General features: G+C 36.9%; 1 protein-coding gene across 5 annotated transcripts in view; it reads right to left on the bottom strand.

Annotated features, from left to right (window-relative positions):
- Positions 1-418: 418 nt before the first annotated feature.
- PDS5A (PDS5 cohesin associated factor A) overlaps positions 419-22364 on the bottom strand; it is a 72601-nt gene continuing 50655 nt past the window's right edge. For 3 of the 5 annotated variants that reach the window (XM_072335763.1, XM_072335762.1, XM_072335761.1), the window contains exons 18-33: positions 22003-22108; positions 20958-21118; positions 19020-19143; positions 17649-17807; positions 17334-17402; positions 16524-16660; positions 15712-15835; positions 15248-15452; positions 14525-14639; positions 12803-12935; positions 12068-12187; positions 10934-10996; positions 7149-7294; positions 6715-6820; positions 3410-3762; positions 419-1679 (exon numbers count right to left, since the gene is read on the bottom strand). In XM_072335763.1, coding sequence (XP_072191864.1) covers positions 1676-1679; positions 3410-3762; positions 6715-6820; positions 7149-7294; positions 10934-10996; positions 12068-12187; positions 12803-12935; positions 14525-14639; positions 15248-15452; positions 15712-15835; positions 16524-16660; positions 17334-17402; positions 17649-17807; positions 19020-19143; positions 20958-21118; positions 22003-22108 — 2125 coding nt within the window. In that variant the 3' untranslated portion in view covers positions 419-1675. Of the gene's footprint in view, positions 1680-2091; positions 2395-3409; positions 3763-6714; positions 6821-7148; positions 7295-10933; positions 10997-12067; positions 12188-12802; positions 12936-14524; positions 14640-15247; positions 15453-15711; positions 15836-16523; positions 16661-17333; positions 17403-17648; positions 17808-19019; positions 19144-20957; positions 21119-22002; positions 22109-22364 lie in introns of those variants that run through there. The other 2 variants (XR_011903457.1, XM_072335764.1) reach the window with 2 other exon arrangements.

Raw genomic sequence — 22364 nt, forward strand, 5'->3', positions numbered from 1 at the left:
CACAGAGGAAAAATACACTGTAGCACCAAATAAACGCTCGATAAGGGAGGCTCAGTCCTTGTTTATCAGTCTGCAACCATCTCAGGACAGCGAGTAATCCTCAACTTCAGGCAGCAGCGCCCAGCTCCTCCATAGCGCCATCAGGGGATTTCAAAACCATTTGCAAAAGAGAAACAGAGCACTGAGGCACGGAGGAGCAAAACGAACTGCTTGCAGTCGTTCTGTAGACCAACCCCCTTCTTGCCACAAACGTCAGCAGTTACACACTGCATGAAGCTTCTGCTTTGCAACTCATACGCTCAATGTCTTATTTCTGTGAACGCCTAAAGACCATGCACAGATACAGGATTTTTGGGGGAGAAATTAAAAAGAAAAAAAAAAAAAAGGGAAGGGGGGGGGAGAAAGAAAGACTGCCACGTGACACCTAGAAGCGTTTATTTTATGCAACAAACTTAAATATGATCACGTGTACATAAAAGTGTACACTTGTATCTATGCTGAACAATGCCAGGAAACGTAATATTGATGCAACAATCTTCTAAAATAAACATTAAAAATGAGCCTGAACAGGAAGACAAAATGCAAAACAGACTTACTTCCAATCAGCACGATGCTTAAAATTGAGAGCAATCCTAGACACTTCCAACTTTCCTTACAAAGCTGCCAAAGTCCAACTAGTTTTAAAAATTGATTATTATTTTTTTTTTTCTTTACATCAATAATAAAAATCTGGTGACAAACATTATAAAATCAAATGCTGGACCGTCTTTACTCCTTTAGAATTCAGAATATTCCAACAGAACCGCAGGAGTAAAAACACTTAAAAGTGATATATGTTTTTATAAAACAAACATCAATATGTACATTTATTGCAAATTATATTAAACTAAAATGGAGGGAAGAAAATTAAAAAAAATAATAAAATGAAATGTCTACTTGCGAATTAATAATTTTAAGTGATTACTTTCCCACTCTGATAAAAATCAGAAAGCAACATTTATAAAATTGCCACCACATGACTTTTCATAGCAGGGAACTGAAATCTGTACATCTTACTTTTGCAGAAAAGTAGGCAGGCAGAAAGAATTATACATAAAACAGTCTCCAAAAGGAAAGCAAAAACATAAAACACGTGTGTTGGTATTTTTTTTGTGATTTTTTTTTCTCCTCCTCTAGTCTCATTTCAAACCCACTCAGCAGACTTCTACTTTATCTGTGGAACACGGGAATACCTGGCTGTAGGATCGCGAATTGTCAGTGTCAGTGTAAGGACCTCCCTCTGACTTCCTTTAAAAACAAAGAAAAAGGAAAAGAAAATGCAGCATGAAAATTAATGGTGTAAATACACTTTTAAACTCCAGAATGCAGGAACTGGAACCAAGTGTTAAGCAATTTGCTTAATTATTGACTTTTCATAAAAAAAGTCTCTGGGGAAATAAGTACAGATGCTTTTAGCCTCTTTCTCAAGAGTTTCTGCTTTACATTTCCATTGAGAAGGATTAATTTCACGTGAAAGGGAAGCATAGTTTTCCTTCTGTTTTCAGAGCTGAAAGCTGTGTGTTTTGAAGTAATTTCAGTTCCTGTACAGGAAATTTCTGAATCCTAGTTTTTGCAGAAGCTTGGAGCATGCCTTTATTTGGCCTTCATTTCCTCCCTTTTCGAGCGTGTTTTCTTTTTACCTTTTGTGGGGGGAGAAAAGGAAATAAAGGTTAGTTTTAATGACAAGGACATTACAGTGAATTCTGAATCCAACACTATCTATAACGTCTAAGCGTTAGGTTATACACTCCTTATTTATGCTCTGAGTCTTCCAACTCCAGCTTATATCTTCTCTACTATTATTTCATTAGCTCAGAACAACTGAATTTCCTTACTGTATATCACAGCTTTCTGATTTACTTGAAAATATTCAATGATGATAATTCTGTAACTAAATTATGTTTTCTCAGCATAAACAGAAATACATTTATTTGGAGCTTTCACTGAAACCACAGTAAAACAACTTGTTTAACTTATTGTACTTAAATACCCAGGTTTATAAAAATAGCTTCACATAGAAGCAAATCAAATGTTTTTCAGATTTTTACACTACCTCGTACAGTTCGATTTAAGAGCAAAAAACCTATCACATGTAGCTAGTTTTACATACATTATTCTAGGAAAAGAAGACATTTCTTTGATTCCCTACTGTATAAACTGCAATAAAAACCACAGAATTGTCCTGGATAAGACGCCTGCTACACCTTAAGGAAGCCTCCCTCTGCTATCTCTGTATCCTCAGTGTCTTCCTGGCTGCTCTCACAGGCCTTAAAAAGATCCATTGCACTCTGGGAATATCCTGGACTTGAGTCTATCTCCAACAGTGAATCTCCATCACTTCCAAGCACCTGGCTTCTGAAAAACGTTAACACTGTTTTGGTATTTATTCCAAGAAACAACATATTGCATATTTCAAAGAAGGTATCTCGATAGAGGTGCTTTACTTAAGACTATCAGTAGAGCAGTATATTTATGAAGACTTAAAGAGAACTGACATATAAAACAAGCATTGCAAGGCAGAACACAAATACCGTTCTCTTGAAAGACTTAAAAATTTACTAGTATATCAACCCCATGATAAGAAACGGGTAATTCTTTTTAGAATTTAAAGGTTCTTTACAAGATCTTCATTTTGACAGAATCTCTAGAAAGAATCAATTCCAATTATTCACACCTCCCTAAGGTTGAGCTTTTTTTCCAGTAAGCTGGTTTGCTGACCTTACCCTTACTGCTCTACAGCTTTAGACGTATTTTCATTAAAATTACCACTGTATCAGAACCAGCATGTTTATGCTCGTTGTTTGTTTACACTGGAAATAAACCAACACATTTAAATACTGAAGGACAGAAAAATAAATGATCATCAGAAAACTATTTTTCAGGTTATGGTTTCAAATTTTGCTGCTGGCTTATTTAAAATGCCAGTTATATCAAACAAGCATCGGGCACAACATATGAGAAAACAATTACGGTTAGAATTAGAGATTATTCTATTCATTAAAGATGATCACTTTTAAGCCTTTATCATCAATGAGCAATGCACAAATTCCTGTGCACTTCGCATTAATGAATCTACTGAAAGACCCTCAACTCTTAGTCCTTTTACACAGCAATGCTAGTAAGGCAAACCAGAATGCAATATACAAGAAACACAATTTATATTATCCTGTTGTGAGGGAACAACTTTGATTCTCTGACTCTGTACACTGAAAAAACAGAAAATAACCTATGTTGGACCATGGTGTTTATAAATTACTGCGGCTTAGCTGTGCCCTTAACATGCACTCTGTTGTAATTCTAAATACAGAGTCTACCTTGAAACAGAGAAGCCCCAGCCCACCCACTTATTTTGAATTTAATGTATTTTTACCTTTGTAGATCAATTTGCCTCTGTGCTGCTGCTGGCTTTTTTGCTGTGTCCTGCTGTTTTGGTGCTTTGGCGTTACCTGCCTCTAAACTCCCTGGACTTTCTTGACTGGCTGCTGCCCTTTTCCTTCCCCTGACAGGTGGCTTATTTGTTTCTTCATTTTTTGCAGTGGTACCCTGAGGTTCAGGTTTGGGTGGACGCCCTCTCCTGGTTTTTGCTGCAAGCGATGGTCCTGTTTCATCTGCATTATTTTCTTCTGCTTTCTGATGAATATTCTCAGTTCCAGATGCTGTTGCTGTTCTTTTTTTCCCACGTTCAGTACTGTTTCCTTGCGTAGCCTGATCAGAATTAATTTCCTAGGAAAGAAAAATCACTGATATGAAGAAAGATTGCCAAAGACAAACCGAAACTGTTACCTCTGTTTGGCAGAAGCATTAGTTCATAAAATAAAGTAAGTGTTCTTATTAAAGAAATAAATAAATCACACTGGCTTAGACCTAGTAGAAATTTTTACTAAATGGGATTTTTAAGGCTAAACAAAAAGAATTTTCTAGACTGTGAGCAATGTCAGTATCCGCACTCAATCTGGTAGTTGATTGAAAGCGATGCTACAGTAAAGCTAACAAACACAGCTCCTCCCACGATGGTTGTGGGAATAAAGTGATGTATTTCTTTCCGGCTCAGACTGTGACAATGCTAGATGGATCTCTAATATGGTGAATTCTTGCTCACTTTCTATTGGTTAAAAGCCCGACTTGTGGCTAACTGATGACTGGTGAAATGAAACTGTAACAATCTTGTGAAGGCCTCAGAACAAAAACTGTACTGTAACGCTCCTGTGAAAGTTGCAGAACAAGCACATGTTGTGCCCCAGCGCAATGGAGAAGTCAGGAGTTAGTCATCTTGCTGAAGGTGGCCTTGGGTAGCCCCCCAACCACAACCGCCATGCCAAGGGAGAAGCACAGCTGGTACAGCATGTGCATGGAGCATGATTCATTAATGAACACGCTCTGCCTGGAAACAGCTCCTGGAACAATTACACGGGATCATCACATGGCATAAAAGGAACTGCCAGCCCCACAGATGGAGGCACACATCCCATTACGTCATTGACCACCTCAGAAAGATTAGGAGGAGAAAGATGGACCGTCAGGACATCACGAGATCCGCAGTAACTTGCTTTTTCTTCATTTATTTCCCTCTCTATCTTCTCTTTTATTTTTCTTCTCACTCCCCATCTTTCAATAAACAAAGACGCACACTTGCTTGATCAACACCTTGACTCCATTCCAAGTCTTAATTCAGAGAGATCAGGGTCAATATAATGTTTTGCTGCTTTGGCTTGCAACAACAGTCCTCCCTGTACAAGCTCCTCCAGTAGCTCTGTACCAATGTACAGGAAAGATCTGAGGAGGGAGAGCAGTGACTCTGGTACAGCAAGTGATACGGCAACAGACGCAAATTTTGAGCACAAACATCAGTGAAAGTGCAGGTTACTAAAGCACTAAATGCCACTAAAAGGAGAAAACACAGATTGTGTGGAATAAGGGGATTAAGATCTTTGTTCTACAAAGCTTACATGGATAATTCTGTCATGTTGAAATAGGTATGGTTTATTTGCATATTTTTCCCAATAAAATGAATGAAATAACAGAAACGTTCTAGTTTCATGAAGCACTGCCTGTATGTGAAAGACAAATGTGTCAAATGCAAGTCTCTGCAGAAAAAAATTATTCAAATGGAAACAAAAGTTGAATGCTGGAGCTTCCTGTGAAACACTCAGTACAGAGATGCAAAGAAAAGAGTATTTAAGAAGCATGGCTGGGATGACTGAGCAATTTCAACTAATTAAGGTCCCTTGCTATTTAAAAGCACTATGTCTGATCCAAGGACTTATCTGTTAAACAGCCTTCCATTTTTATAAATGTTTAAGTAAGTCTTGCTGTCTCCATAATCTTCATTGCTTTTTTACAGACGCACAGGAGACATTTACAATTGCTATTCAGACTAACTTTACAAACATCCACTCTCGAAAAATTTCCATTAAAGCCACATTTCAAGAACCTAGAAAATATGAAGAACTGTTTTGCAAATATCTTCCTTCTTATCTATCTTTTCAGAAGAGCTCTGTTTTGGGAAAGAATACCTACCCCTACATTATCAGAGAAATCTATATTGATTTTAGAATCACAGACCCATCCAGATTGGAAGTGACTTCTGGATCATCTGATCCAACCTTCTATTAGAAACGGGTTATCCTACTTTTGCCATGCTAATCCTTGAAGAGCAAACGACATTCTATATTGCTTCTGGGCAACCTATCCCAATCTTTAGTTTTCCTCACAATGGATGCATTTATTTTTTTTGCTTGTATCCAAATGGCATTTCCCCTTAAGCAGCAAGAACAGAAAACCTCTATCTTCTCTGTAAAGACTGACAAAGTCCCACCACAGCTTCTTTCTTCTAGGCTGAAGAAACCTAACTCCTTCAACCTTTCTTCAAATAACCATTTCTCCAAGCCTTCAAATATATTGGTGGCTCTCTGCAAGACTCCTGTTTTTCAGTGTCTCAGGTCACAGGATTCCAGGTATGGTCAAAAAAAGGTCAAACAGGATAGAACAATCACATCCCTTGTCTGCTGGCTATACTGGTGCAAACCCAGGACCTGGTTTGCCCTCATGGCTGCCAAAGCACACTGCTGACAAGTTCTTCTGGTTTCCCACTAAGACAGTCCCCCCAGGGCCTTCTTAAGACCTACAACCCTAGACAGATCCCAGTAGGTTGCCTCAGTTTAATACGTTCCATGTGTAGGACTTAGTATTTACTGTTGATAAACTCCATGCAGTTACATGTTTTAGAAGTTAAAAAACAAAACAAAACATTACTATTTAGGCCTGGTCACCTCTCTCTATTGGAAAAGAAAGAAGGCATTAACAGTACTCAAAGTTTAAACAACATATAGAGGTAGTTACATGTTTGTTCTAAAGAACCGCTTGACATTCTCCAGACGTTATCTTCAGTTACTGAGAAAACATAAAATGAAGGTGGGTACCTTTTGGTGCTCTATAAAAAAGAAGGAAGTCTATTCTGAATTTCTGTAATATTTTTGAGCATGAGCAAATTACTCTGGATAAAATTAACAATAGTTTTGAAAAATCAGGAGTTTCACTGGACTAAAAAAACTGTACAGTTGCATTAAATGAAATCTGACATTATCGATTCCTCTGAGACCATCCACAGAGATGCTAAATTAACACCCACTTCCAAGCTAATTATAGAGATACAGTTCACAAAATCCCCAAACATACCTTATTTTTCACAGGTTCTGTCTTTGCTGGTGTGACCGAAATAATTCGCACAGGATTTTCATCGTTTTCACTGACGCCAGTTTCTGATATATCTGAACTTTGTTCCCTGGTATCATAATTAAAGACAAAATAAAGCCAAGATACACACGACAGAAAACAAAATATTTGCAACTTTTAAAGCCAAGTCCCTTAACACAGACACAGTGTCATGTAATTATTTTCACAGACATTATAAGCATTACTCTAACTCATGTTTGAGATATAAATTCTATCGGATAGAAATAGCCAACTGTAGCAAAGATATGGAGAAAAAATAAAGACCAGTAGTGCTCAAACCAATCTATACAAACGTACAAAAGTTTTAAAAATGAAATAGTTCCAAATAAAGAAATAAATCAAGATAATTTCAGCACACGTCACGCATACTTCTGTACCTTGATCTATTTCCTGCAGAAGAGCTCAGCTCAGAGTTTACACTGATATTGCTTCCAGTCTCTGATCCTGTAGTTCTAATATACGGTCTCCTTCCAGTTGCAGATAATGGTTTGTTTACTGTACCTAATACACCGGTTGGTTTTGGCTAAAATAAAATGGTTTCGTTTTAAAAACAGAAATTTCAGACACATATTTTTAAAATACTTTCTTGACTATTTAAAAATATTGTTTCTGGATTAACAGTCTCAGTCACAAAGCCACCAGTTTAGAGCTATAGACCTCATCCTTGATTAATAACCCATCTATCACATTTTTATTTTGCATTATTTAATGGCACTCCATCAATTGTTCTCTTTCCTACTTTGAAGTGATAGTGCTTAGAAGAGCGCCAACATGAGACTGAATGTTGCATAATACTAGATGATCAAACGGATGTAGCAACGCCCTGTATTTGCAAAGCAAAACATCTTTGGGAAAAAGCACTTGAAAATGTAATGCAGAATTACATCAGTGCACCAGCAGAAAACGCATCCATTTCTACTTCACAGAAAGCAGGTGTATAGAATCATAGAACAGCCTGAGTTGGAAGGCACCCACAAGATTCTCTGAATCCAACTCCTGGCTCAGCACAGAACTACCCAGCAGTCAAACCGTACTTCTGAGGGTGTCATCCAACAGCTTGGTAGCATGACCACTGCTATAGGGAGACTGTGCCAGTGCCTGACAACCCTGTGATGAAGAATCACAGAATCGCAGAGGTTGAAAGGGACTTCAAGAGAACATCAAGTCCAACCCCCCTGCTAATGCAGGTTCCCTACAATATGTCACACCAGTAGGCACCCAGATGAGTCTTGAATATCTCCATAGAAGGAGGCTCCACCAGCTCTCTGGGCAACCTGTTCTAGTGCTCCATCATCCTTACTGTAAAGATTTCTTCTGTATGTTTGTATGTAACTTCCTATATTCAAGTTTTGGGCCCTTACTCCTTGTCCTACTGCTATGCATATCTGAGCTGAGCCTGGCCTTATCCATTTGCCTTGTACCTTCCTTCAGATGTTTGTAAACATTTATCAGATCCCCACTTAGTCTGGATGCTTTGCCCTACACCCTTCTTCAGCACCCCTCGTAAGAATTTTATGTAATTGCTATACTGTCATGTCTAAGCTTGTATAGTGCTTGAGGTGAGGCTGCACAGCACAGAGCATAGCAGGATAGTCCCTTCCCTTGCATAGCTGGCAGAACTGGGCCTCAGGTACCCGAGGGTATGATTGGCCTTTTCAAGCTGCCAAGGCACACTGTTGAGTCATAATTTCTTAACACACCATCTATGCTGTGGTACTCTGACACAGGGATGGTATTTTGTATCTTGCTATGGCTGTTGAATGATTTGATCAGGCTGAACAGGCTGTAAGATTTTTCTGTCTCTTAAGAAGACTTTGGCTTCTCTCAACTAACATGTCACATTCTTCAGGTAATTTCACATTTCCTCAGAGATTAATGAATTCTCACAATAAAAAATTAGTTCCACGCACAGAAACTGAAGGAGGAGGCAAGAGAGGGATACCACAGATATTAGATAACATTTGTCCACCAAAGAGCAACATCTGTAAAAATCCTGTTACTGAAGACTTATTCAGTAGCTGCATCATCCTAGTGCTAATACTGCACAATACGTACTTATTTTTGTAACATGTTTCATCTGCTCAATTTACTGGGTATTTTTAGAAAATGGGAAGCATTTGGTGCAACTCAGGTGAGAGAGAAAATGTTTGAGAGAGAAAATGTTTAGTAGAGAAATGAAAGTACTTCATAAGCAGGCTGTGAACAAGAGGCTGTGAAGGCAGAACATCAGTAGGTTCAGAACAAGAACAGAGAAATTTGTGAACATCTCCATAAACAGATACCAAAACCAACAGGCAGAGATACAGAGTCTAGCACTGCATTAGAAATCATAAATGCTGGGAAGCACACAAAATAAAGTGGCTAGGACTGCCTGATCATGTTAATTTGGTCACTGGGTAAAAGAAGGCCAGTAGAAACACTAGTCTGATTCAATGGGGTATCTTTATATGCCTGTGTTTTCTGAAAGGGAAGTAAGACAGAAAAACGAGCGTCTACGCATTCTATTAGAGCATGGAATGAAAGTTTATTTCCCCAGAACACTGACAATTACTTCAATAATGCTAACTTGACACCCTTCCCAATTGATTCCCTACAAAACTCTATTCTAAGAGAGTACAAGAGAAAAAATATAACTAAAAAATCCTGATATTTTATGGTAAGACACCTTTATAGCCTTATTTGCCCAATATTTCATCAAAAGAGAAACATTCTACATTTATACAACCAACTACAAATTCTCCTCTAGTCATATTCAAATATATCAGAAGTGAAACAATTACAACAGTAAACACGTAACCACCAGCCTACTACCAACTGCAATCCAAGGAGGAATAGCTTACAGAAGGTAGCCTTCTGCCTACCTCCTCTCTTCCTAACACAATGCCAACACTTGCTAAATGAGCACACAACTATTTACACAGCCCCTGTCCCTATTTTCCTGCCAGTGTAACAAGATAACCAGCATACTGAGCAGCATCCAGGCTAGTGTTGGAAGTGTGAACATAAAATGCAGAGATATTCTGCCAGCTGAGCAGAACTCACCCACATGAACTGCTCTGATAACAGGAGTTTTTGTAAAGAACAAAAAATAGCACGAGGAGCAGCAGTTTGAGATGATAAGCCTATTGACAGAGCAACTGTTTGCTTCTACCCTTAAAATGAACCACTATTACAAAGTTCTGCTCTTACTGAAGACTTTGGAAACAAATGCAGTAATAGAATCATAGAATCATAAAATCATAGAATTACTCAGGTTGAAAAAGACCTCAAAGATCATCAAGTCCAACCGCAGCCTAACCACAGTACCCTAACTCTAACAACCCTCTGCTAAATCATATCTCTGAGCACCACATCCAAACGGCTCTTAAACACATCCAGGGACGGTGACTCAACCACCTCCCTGGGAAGCCTTTTCCAGTGTTTAGTTCACCAAACATAAAACATGAAAATTAACAAAAACATATGACATTAATATTAGAGACATAATTTATACCCTTCTTTTACAGGTCAGCCAGCATTGTTTCACTAAGCTCAAGAAAATGATTTGCTAGCTTTGTGAGCTACTATAGAAAGTATTCCAACAAACTTTAAATGCAACCTAGGAATCCCAAGAAAGAATCTCCCTAGAAAAGAGTGGCTGGTAGAAAATCGGAATAGACTGTTGTTCATGTTTTCCTCCCCACTAAAAAGACATGGTATTTTCTCTCCCATGTGGAGTGTTGGCCAAATCTGAATTAAAATGAGCTGATCAGAAGTATGTAGACATTTATAGTTAAATTTAACAGCTTTACCAGCTATATTGAAAGTAGTAAGAAGACAAATATAAGATAATCAATCCTAGCAACATCATGGATTAAGTATCTGAATTATAATTTTATGCCACAATTATTTGAATAAAGAAAAAATTACATGAAAAACAATCACGAACCTATGCCACTGTTACCTTTGAGTTCTCAGTCCTCTCTACTATCTTGGTGTTCTGTCTGCACCAAGCAGTATATGGAGTTAAAAGCATTTGTTATTCCCTTGAATGAATGATGAATCACTGCACTCAAATTCTTCATACAGTTTTGATAGTATCACAGTTCTCTTCATGATTTATTATCAAGCTAAGGAGAACATTTAAAATCACAATAATCTTCGAATTGTCAGAATACACTACCTTTCCTGTCAAAAGAAGAACTCTTGTCTCTTCTGAAATGTAATTCCGGTCATTGGAAAAATCCTATTTAAAAAAAATTAAGAATAAAAAATTAATTTGCATCTGATCTCTCAATCTTGATGTTTTTATAGATACATCTGATTGATTTTTCAAGTGCGATGGCACTATGCAACCTCAGAATCACAGAGGGGCTTGAATTGAAAAGGACTTCAAAGATCATTCATTTCCAACGCCCCAGCCATGGGCAGGGTTGCCACCCACTAGGATCAGTGTACTACCCAGGTCCTCAACCTTCTACTGATAATGAGTAAATCTGAACTTCACTTCCATCTTTTAATGGGAAGTCCGAAAACAGAACAGGTGTTTTTTTTCTTCTAGAAAAACTGAAAGTTGTGATCTTTGTCACTCTGACTAAAGTTTAAAGAGATAAAACACTACATCTGAATGCAGGCACCTATCAAGGACGCCAGCTTCCCATCACAGTTGCATAATTCAAAACAGAATTAATTAACCGGACTGTATTTTGTTAAAACAGACTCTAGAAAGGCAGTTAGCAGTTTGAGATGGTGAAAAATGTGAAATGCACTGCTTGGCATGATCAAAACAAGTATGGACAATTACTGTGGCTCCACTTACAGTTCTTATAAAAGTATAGCTCTGTAACACTACCATTATTGCTGACAGTAGAGATATACTCACTATGACTATTGCTGGGCAATAAGAGGACTGATTTGTGCAATAAACAATATAGCCAGTTATTAACAGCAAAAAAGATATCACAGGTAAGATCAAATATGTTCCTTCTTTCTTTTTTCGTCTGCCTTGCATTCTAATTAAATATACAGTCAGGATATACAAATATCCCTATACATTCAGATGAACACGTACAACACTTTAATGGAATGATCTCACAATATCTGCCAACATGCTGATGTTTACTCTGACTAGCTCTCACCATGTCACAAACATTTCTGGCAAATGTTAGCTGAGACACAGCTTGCTCATCATACAGCTGGTGATACCAGTGATATTGTTGAGGATAAAATACACACCTTTTCCCATAACTTTATCTCAGCTGTAATAATCAAACAATTTCCCACTATTACTCCGGAAATTAAATTAACAAAAACTTACCTTTTCAGGTTGTGTAAAAAATTTGGTTGGCAATACAGGGTCCTTTGGTGAATCTGCATTGCATAAAGCACTTTTGCTGTTGATTACACACAGTGCTACATCACATACTGTATAAAGTTTCTGAAGGAAAAAAGAAAATTTGCTTTAGAAATTACTTGCTGTGCAGAGAATGCAGCTCTTTAGCAAATTGAATCTGTATGTGAAATAACCACTCCTAAGGACATATATTGTAATTACATCATTAACCATGCTGTTGGCTCTGAGAACAGAGAATTCCTCGTTTTTCATTTTACACTATTTAATAAAACACAATAAAACTACAGACACCCAAGCTGTACAATAGAAGCTCTTAATCAAATCACCATAAGTGGTTTCTCTTCTCAGCTGGTAACTAATATACTTAACAGCAGCCATATACTACAGTATTTCCTCAACAACAGAAAATAATTATGTTGGATAAATAGACATTTGGAATTAAAACAAGAACTAGGGAATAACAGGAATATTTAACAAATTTTGCTTAATAACTTCTCTGGTACTGTGTGCAGGCTGAGACCAAGACATGTTGGAAAGAATGAGATTGGTAGCATACTGACAATGCCTGCAATTAGCACATTGGAAAAGAATTTGAATGTCTGAACTAATGCTTTTGAATTTCCTGTAAATCCTGTCCAGCAAGAAGCTTGTGAAACCCTTACCCCATCACTAAACACTTATCTGAACTGCACTTCTTACTTCATTGGCCTTTGGCTCATCAGGAGACTGAGCATCTCGTGTAAGCTTGATGTTTTCTGCCATCTTTTTCATGAAGGCATGGCTATTGTTCTCATTCTTTGTCATTAAAACTTCAAGCATGAACCACAGGCACCTAAAAGCCATAAAACCATGGTTACACACAACTTTTACACAGTAGCTTTTTTGGGAAGAAAAAAAAAATGTCATCTGTCCTTAAGCAACCAAATCCATTTGAAAAAATCATGAGCAGATAAAGCACCCAAAGAAGAGAACAGAGAGTCTAGACCTTTAATTAAAACTTTTTCAGTCATACTCTTCAGAATAGAAAGAATTCCAGCACCTTGCAGATGGAATTCTACAATTACTATCTCAGGCTATGTCTATGGTGCTGCCAACAATGTATTATGACCACATAAAACTAGCTTAAACTACACAACTGCTCAACCATTACCCCCACTACATAAACACGGAAACAGATATACTTAGAGGATCCCAAGCGAATAGGCCAGATACGGCTGATGCAATAGAAGAACAGACACATAAAGAAAGTTCATTCTCTCCATATACCTCAATATTTCTTTGGAATGTGAATTCAGAGGGAAAATACATTTTTTTGAGAGAGAAACAACAAGAAATAACTTACAGAACAGCCTTAAAAGATGGTGTAAGTGTAAATATCACAAATTATGAATAAGGAACTCACTAAGCATGTATTTACTTTATTTGACTACGTTTAGGCCACATGAAACTCAAGATGAACTGAGGAGACAACTGCAAAACACGCTGCCAGTCTGCTTCTGCAAGTGTATAAGCATCTATGCCAACACTTTAAAATGAACACTGGGGCTCTCAGAAGTCTTGAAAGAAATGCCGTATTGCATTAGGAGAAAAATGGTTTGGATTTATCTCTCTTCTGAGAAGTATTCCTGCCAAAATTCCTGCACGTAGCATTTCTTTCTTTGGAGCAGTCCTCTCTGGCTAGCTCAGCCAGCCTGTGACAAGGAGGGAGGAAATCTGGCAACAAAAGAGAGCTATACAAGGGACGTCCAGGAAAGCTAAGAGCACTAGAAAGTACTTCTCAGAGAAAGTATTAACAACTGCAAATCAGAACTTGTTCAATTCTGGATACAACAGTGAAGTACAAAGGGGAGTGCTAACAGATACTGCCAAGAACAAGGAGTCCTCAAAAAAACCCAAAGCGATGCAGACTTGATTATTAGGGAAAAAAAAAATAAAAATCTTTCTCGACTCCAGGTTCTGACCAGGTGTGAGTCAACTAACTCAGAAATCTGAACAAATCTGGGTTTTCAACTAAAGAAAAAAAATCAGACCGGGATACTCACAGTTAAGGGTGCAAAAAGAATTAAGATATGAACATGTATTTTTGTTCAAATGATTGTTTTTCTAATTATACATATCTTGTAGTATGTCATTATATGTGCTTTTGTAGCACTGAAACAGCTTACAGCTCCATCCAAAATGAATGCAAAAGAATAACAAAACACCAAAAACAAAGAACTGCGATGTGGAGCAAGGGATGCCCAAATAGTTAACAAATGTTAAAGGTTGCCATGTGGTCTTTCAGAATACACTGCTAAGCAGTTTCTGAAGTTTTCTCCCAAGACTAATGTTTTGCAATATGCTGTCGATAAAACAAGAGTCCATTTTCCTAATAATTTTTTCTAAGCACAGGAAATAGTCCTAGAATCATTTAGGACTTACTCTTTGACATCACGAAGCTGATCAACATCCTGAGGTTTTGTGAAATCTGGATCATGTGCCAGTAAATGAATCATATATGGTACCACATATTCAGGCAGCAAGGACAGCAGTTTTTCTGCAGTAAGAAAACAAAAATCACAACTAATCTCTTTGTTATACATACGGACAGACATGCATCACAAGACAAAATATTTTCAAGTATTACTTTTCCAAATACAGAACATAAATCTTCCGTCTGCATTCTTTTCCCTGCAGATTTGACTTCCCATGAATCATAGAATGGTTTGGGTTGCAAGGGACCTTTAAGATCACCTGGTTCTGACCCTCCTGCTATAGGCAGACACCTCCCATTAGAACAGGTTGCCCCCTCAATGAAATATAAATGAGTTTTACTACTTCAAAACTATTTGGCCCCACATCAGAAGAACAGATCATAGATCCTAACATATCAAAAAAAAAAATAGATACATTTTTTCAAGCAAAACGGCTACCAGAATAACAGTACTGTACTTCACATGTCTATTTCCCAGTAGTGTACAGACAAGTATTTTATGGTCAATGCTAAACTAAATTTAGATTTGATTGTGATAAATATAAAAAATGAGAAAACAAATTAAACTTCATATTTATTTAGAAAAAGCAGTTTGCTAAACTTTTAATGATTACTTCTTCCAATTTAGCATTCAGCCATTGTATTCTTCACAGTTTTACTGAAACACTAACCGTTAGCCATAGGATTCTGCTTAATATACTCTCTTCGTATACTGATGTTTTTAAGCAAGCACTGTCTGGCATGTGCTCTTCTCTCTTTCACAGGATCTTTGGCACACAAAGCAAAGATTGCCATATATTCCAAAGGGAGCAGTAACTTTACAAGTGCTTTATGCAGTTTCTGGGCAAATATCTGCCTCACTTGGTAGCACTCATCCTGTAACAAAATAAAATGTAAGAATGCAACCAAAACAACCTTGTTTAAAACAAAACAAAACTGAAAAACATCCAACTGGAATGATGGGGTGCCATGTTTCAAAAACATCAACAAGTGTCATATAATAAATATTAGAAGCTTCAAGAATTCTTGAAAGCGGCAATGAGCAATATTAAATAATCCATTTAGCAGCAACAAAAGCTCAGATGTAAGGACTTTGAACTCTAAGAATCACTTCAATATAAAAGTAGCTACTTACGTTAATGACAAGCGCACAGAGTTGGAACTGTTCTGGGGTAATTATTTCATGGTAACATGGTTCCTGTGCAAGCTTCATTATTGCACTGCCAGCAGCTAATCGTAGTCGAGACATATCGGATTTACTATACAAACAAGAGGGAAAAACCCCAAAACTCTTCTTAAATTACTTGCATATCACAGTTTCTTTCTTTTTACAAGACCACTCAATGAGCAATCAAGGCTTTTCTCAATCTGATTAGCTCATGGCTCAATAGCTTCATACTTCATTAAATGAACCCAATGACATTTGTGAAAACAAGGTGCTCTGCTTTCCCCCCAGAAACGTAATTCCAGTAAAACAGTGAAATTAGAAGAATCAAGTCTCTTGTTTGCGTACCACTATGTGAATCAAAGCAACTCATTTATTACAGATTTCCCTTACCCTCTGAATGGAGATGTGGTGTAAAGTAACCCCTCATTTGGAGGACACTCCACCCAAAACTGCCTCAACTTTTAAACGTATTAAATCTGATCGTTCAGTCGTTTTCTCCTGCGAAACTCCTGCAGGTCTCTGTGGAATGTATTTTACTAGCAAGATATCTACAGTGTTCTAAGGTAGATTATGAGTAGACTGCAAGAAAGAACTGATATCAAGAATATGTTCATATGCGCCATTCCACTCCTAAATTTTAATCTCCAGTCAGATCCACCTCCAGTTATTCAATATTACCCAACATTACCTTCACACCTTAAGTTTCTTAAAGGAATTACTGTTTTAATATACGGTTCCACAACAATATTATTGCAAGCCTAAAAGTAACAGAATCTGACCTGATTCGCTTCTGTTCTGTCAAGTCTCCTTCACTGACAAGCATAGCTGATAACAATCGGAGTGTGGAATTTGCAGATTTTGACTGGTTGTTTTTCATACCCAGCAGCCAGCGTACCAAAAGTTTAATTGCTTGCACCTACCAGAAATGGACAAACAGACAATGAACTTACTTCCTAGACTTGATATGTCCCAAGATTATTTCCATCAAACTGCAACTCCCAAAGACTCCTACTTATTAGAGTTGGTATATTTTAAAAGGAACAGAATGAAGCAGTAATACTTACAGAAAGAGAAAGGAACTATCAACTATGATTCAGTGCTTTCTCACAAGTACATCTACAATACCTGCTATGTTATCAAAAATAAAAGCAACCAGACAAATGTTTCTAACAACACTCACAACCAGAATCACAGTAAATAGCCCATCAAAGAGAACGAAGAACATTCAGTCTCAATTTATTTCAACTTTATGTCCAGTCAATGAAGACTCATTACTTCTCTTACAAGGAAAACTACAACTCTTGCTTGTCTTAATTTTCTCAGCATTCAATATACTCGGCATCAGTAAACGAAGACACCAAAATGCATGGCTTCCACCAGTTTTGTAACGGTGTATTTATATAATTGACAGAAAATCTAGAAGAGTACTTCTAAAAAACAAAACAAAACAAAACCAAAAAACTAATACAAAAGTAATTAAAGAGATTTACTACACTCTGAAGAGATTTATCAAACTCTTCAGTCCACAAATTCAAATTACTGTTTTAAAACTCAAATATATATATTATTATTGGCAGCTGACCATTCACCTTTGCTAGTACTTCTGGAGAAACCTCTTCATCTGGAGACCACAACTTCCCATTTTTCTCACCTGTTGACTACAGATACTCATGTAAGTTTAAGAACTGGTTCAACCCATACAGAAAACGTAGGGACAAACAAAACAGTTTTGGACTGAGCTTTCTTTCACACAGAAGATTATTCTATGATGTGACATCTCTTTACAAGTCATTTATAGAACATTCCTTTACTGAACCATTTTGCAAATACAAAGCAAAACAAATAGCTTTGTTCCCCAGTAAAAAGAGAACTGTAAGGACTTAACAAAAAAACGAAAATCTTACCCTGTCATTCATTAGAAGATCTTTTACAATGAAATTTGCAACAACAGATTTCATTGGAGAAGCAAACTGGTCTGGTGCCAACATAGAAATATGACCCAGTGAGACTAATGGAGTTATAAGTTGTTCTGGTACATCAGCATTCAAACTTCTACTAAGAGGCTGAAGAAAAAAAAAGTATGTATATATTAAAAATGAGCTATAGATATGTTAATCACCATGTCTAAAAAATAGCTTGTTTTAATATTCAGCAGATGATCTCACAGTTTGTTTTTTGTTTGTTTGTTTGTTTTTCACCTAAGAATTAGTAACATTTGCAAAACAGAATGGAGAAAGAATGCAGTTTCCCAATTAACAGAATAATTAAAATCTCACATGAGATGGGGGCAATGTGGTTTTATGTTCTCATCCTGTTTTAACAGTGAAACACATTAAAACATGAGAAAGGTGGGAGAAAACTTGACTCCGTGCTCTTCGTGACTTTCGAGAGTCTGAACTGTAGCTAACAAATGTCAGAAAATAATGGCAGGTCAAAAAAAAGCCTCCAAACAAACAACTGTACAACCCTGTAAACAGGGCTGGTTATTTCCACTGCTGATCAGTACTTTCCTTCTAGACAACAGTTATGATAATTCCATGTTGCTGTACCACTCAGTACCTTTCCACAGTAACCTGATAGTAGAGAAGGGAACATGAACTTGCACTCTCGTGTACATCTAAGCAGAGATCAAACTCTGTACACTTAATTCAAAGGTTTTCACACCTCTGAATTATACATACATTCAAAGATGGCCATGGGGGAGAATCTATTATATTTTACAAGTGCATATTGATATTAGTATTATTTAAGAGCCTTTAGTGAAAAGTAATCTCTCTGATTTTTTGCTTTCACAAAGTGATTTTTTGCTTTACCACTTCACTAAGTAAGTAGTAAGTGAGGAATAAGCTAGTGTCTTCACTTGTTGTTCACTAGTTGTGTACTACTCTGCATGCACTTTCTCAGTGAGAAAGTAATGCACAGAAACAGAACTTAAGAGCATGGATGGTTTGAAATGGTTTGAAAGCAGAGGATGTTATTCTCCATTTAGTATCTACTCATTCTCATGAGATCTGGTGAGGAGCATTCCAGCACATTTACTTTATTTTCCTCTGGCTTCTCCCGTATACGAAAAAGGAGCACCCTATGTATCAGAATATTACAAAGACTACAAGAAACAGAAATATTAATAATTTTCTATTGCAAAAGTAATGACTTAACTACCATACACCTGTAGGCTGACTTCATAAACTATCTGATAATTGAAAACAGAAATTAATCATTAGTCTCAACTAAGAACAGAAACAAATCTTAAAAACAAAAAAAGCAAGACATACCTCAAAGATCTGAGCAAGCTGCACTTCTTTATTAGAAAATATGGCATGTATACAGTGAACGGCTTGTTTTGCCTGATGGGGAGTGCCTCTTTTTGCTTTTTGATGCAAAATTGGAATTAATGTTCTGTAAACATTAAATAAAATACTTCAAAATACAATTTGCGATCTACAAAACACAGAACTTTGCACCTATACAGATACATCTCTACAGAACACGGTCTTACAAATCACACGCTCCTTTGAAGTCTGTTCAAAAAAAGATCATAATAAATTGAAAAGCAAAATGAAATTTTATTTAATATTACCTGCTGAACATCTGACTGCACACAGGCAGAAAAAAGCTCAGAGGGAAAAATTGAACATGAGAGAAAACAATGATCAAAATAAGGTTATTAAGGTTATAGCGTGAGGGGAAACCATCAGTGGGGGCTTGTTATCCCATCAGGCTTGGAAGCAACAGGGCTGAAGAAAATTTATATAACCTAGGAACAGCTGTTCAACAGTATTGGTTTATAGCTTTAACTTTGGTCTTCATTTGCAGCATTAGTAACTGCTTTGAGTTTTTGTATTTGAGACCCCTGAAATCCATTTTTGCTCATCACTGGCCACTGAAGGAAAGTGCAGGGCAGAAGCTACCGCAGTGTGTCCCGAGAGTGTGGGAAGGCTGGTCTGTCACCTAAGATAGCAACACCTGAGGCACTAACTCAGGATGTTTACCACTTGGTAACTGAGTCAAGATGACAGAATTGCTTACAGAAAATCTGACACAGAAACATTCCAAAAAATACTAGTTTCTAGAAAAGCTCATTAACAATACAGCATTCGGTACACAGATTAGTGCTCAGGCTTCACTAACACATTCTCCATAACCAAAAGTAGCAACAGCAGGTGGAAGAAAAAAATATTGACAGCACACTCATCAGACACACCAAGGTAAATCTACATCTTAATGTATACCTTTATGTGTAAACATGTACAAGTTCACACGTGGTCTATCAGTTCTACTGAAAGCTGTGACTATATCAGCAGACTCTAGAACTGCTTGGAATTCCCTGTCTATAATGGGGGGGCACAAAACCATTTGTTCCTCATATGAGGAAGAACTTGAGCTACTGCTGGTGAGCCCTACTCCAAAGGACAGCAAGCAATCTGCATAGAGCTAGTTTAAAAAATAAAAAAACCCAAACAGGCTACTTGAAACAAAGCTATTCTACACTTACGATAAACATCACTGAATATAGGAAATCTAGAACATCTGCCTGTATTCTGACACTTTTTTGGGCAGTAGTAATATTGCAAGTATTTCAATATATGAGAACTTGTAATCTCTGCTTTATAACCTGGATTAGTTAGTTACTAAAAAGCTGATTTTAACATTTTAGATGTCAGTCACCAAGTTGTAAAGTCTGTGAATACTGAGTAGATTATGTAGTTTAATCAACAGTTAAAGCATGTATAGTATGATGACAACATGTAGGCAGCCATTTATTTTTTCATGGAAATTTATGCCTGCTTTTGGAACTTGTTTCTCAATTTGTTTCAAAACAGAGCTGTTAACTAGAGCTTACATTTTCATTCCTTACAAAGATAGAAACCATCATATGAAGGAAATTATTGTGCCAAGAAATTACATCTTCACCATATTTTTGTTGTTGCTTGTTTTGTAACCTGGGAAACATGCCTCACTCTGGTTTTAACATGTCTATTGTAAGAGGACTTTTAAAAGGCAGGTAACATCTTAAACAAACAAACAAATACTATGAGAACTGGGAATGAAAAACGGAGAGACAAAAACTTTGTGAAAGAATAGAAAACGATGGAAGATAAGCTGTTCATATTCACAAGACTACAATGTAACTTTAGGGGCAGTATTCTTAATTAACTAGCAAGAGCCAGAAGTCAGGGTATGAGAAACAGCAGGTAAAGAAATGCACTCACGATCTTATCTGTGGCAGGTCTGTTTCTATTTTGTGACCCGTGTTTCTGAAAATCTGTATGGCTGCCTCAGCTACCTTATCATCTTCCATCCTGAGGCACTGCAGCAGAGACTCATACGTCTCTGCAGAGTGAAACGAGGTAGGATGTGTAAAGGACAGAACCTGTAGATACATATTAAACAAAAGGCATAAAAGTATATTTCTCCAAGGTATGTGAATAATCAGAAAAACAAACTTACAGCTGTTTATGAGCCTTACCGTCAACATAAATAGCTATTAAATGCTCATGTGAGATTATTACACTCAGTGACTCCATTTTTGGAGTAAGTTATACAGACATTTTCAAATAAATTCATCTACACTTCATTCTTCAGGGCCTCTTTTCCTCCAAACGTTTTATAAAATAAAACATGTTAATTTAGAAAAATATCTATTAAAATGAATTCTCATCCAAAATTATTCACACTTGAGAGAAGTCTCACCTCAATTATCTAAACTTCCCCTCCATGCCCTTCTTTGCTATTGGACTGCCCTCTTTTTAACATATTGAAAATAAACTGCCAAATTTGTCACAGATGTTATCCAGATATTTCAAATCCTTCCTTCTCTCCCCTTCAGGCAATTCTCACTCATCACCACCTTCCCCCCTCCTTGTTTGCTTTTCTTACAGCACAGTACAAGCCACCAAGATGTGCCTCTCTCCTAGTTTGCCCTTTTCTCTTCTTCGCACTTTGTCTTTACATTCCTCTTTGACTTCCCTAAGAAGAAACCAATTCCTGCTTTAAGGAGCATACTTCTATTCTGCGTGTTCTTTTGCAAAATATACTTTTTCCAAAAACTTTTTAGTTTTGATATTATTTTCCCAAGCAAGCATTAGTAATCAAAACCTTTCGGTCATTACAAAAGCTCGCAAAATAACGCTCCCACATAATTAATTAATATTTAAATAAATACTATTAATAACATCCATTCTTTAGTCACACCACCGCCATTCCTTCCTTTACAAGCCAAAGCTACTTTAATGTAGGTTATTTAATCTAAGTTACCTTGAGAAGTTCAAGTCCTGCACGAATTGCAGTATCAGGACTTACACCCTCCTCTTCATCATCAGCTGTCCCCTCTATTGATTTATTCATCAATTTTACTAGTGCACTAAAATAAGACACAGAAAAACAGAAACTAAAAAAAAACCCAAATAAACTTGAAAACACGCAATGTCAAGTTTAAGCAGCAAGATTACCTGGTTTTGATAATAATTTAAGGGATAGTGGTATTCTGTTCTATGTTTTTGTTATAATTCTTTTCTCAAATTAAACTATTTCATTAATCCTTTTCCTCCTGACTTCGATACTGCAAAATTTAATTGCTTAGGAAAAAGGCATGTTGGCAGCATTCAGATCAACACAGA

The sequence above is a fragment of the Excalfactoria chinensis genome, chromosome 4, assembly GCF_039878825.1.
Source record: "Excalfactoria chinensis isolate bCotChi1 chromosome 4, bCotChi1.hap2, whole genome shotgun sequence".
In the NCBI taxonomy this organism is placed as follows: domain Eukaryota; kingdom Metazoa; phylum Chordata; class Aves; order Galliformes; family Phasianidae; genus Excalfactoria; species Excalfactoria chinensis.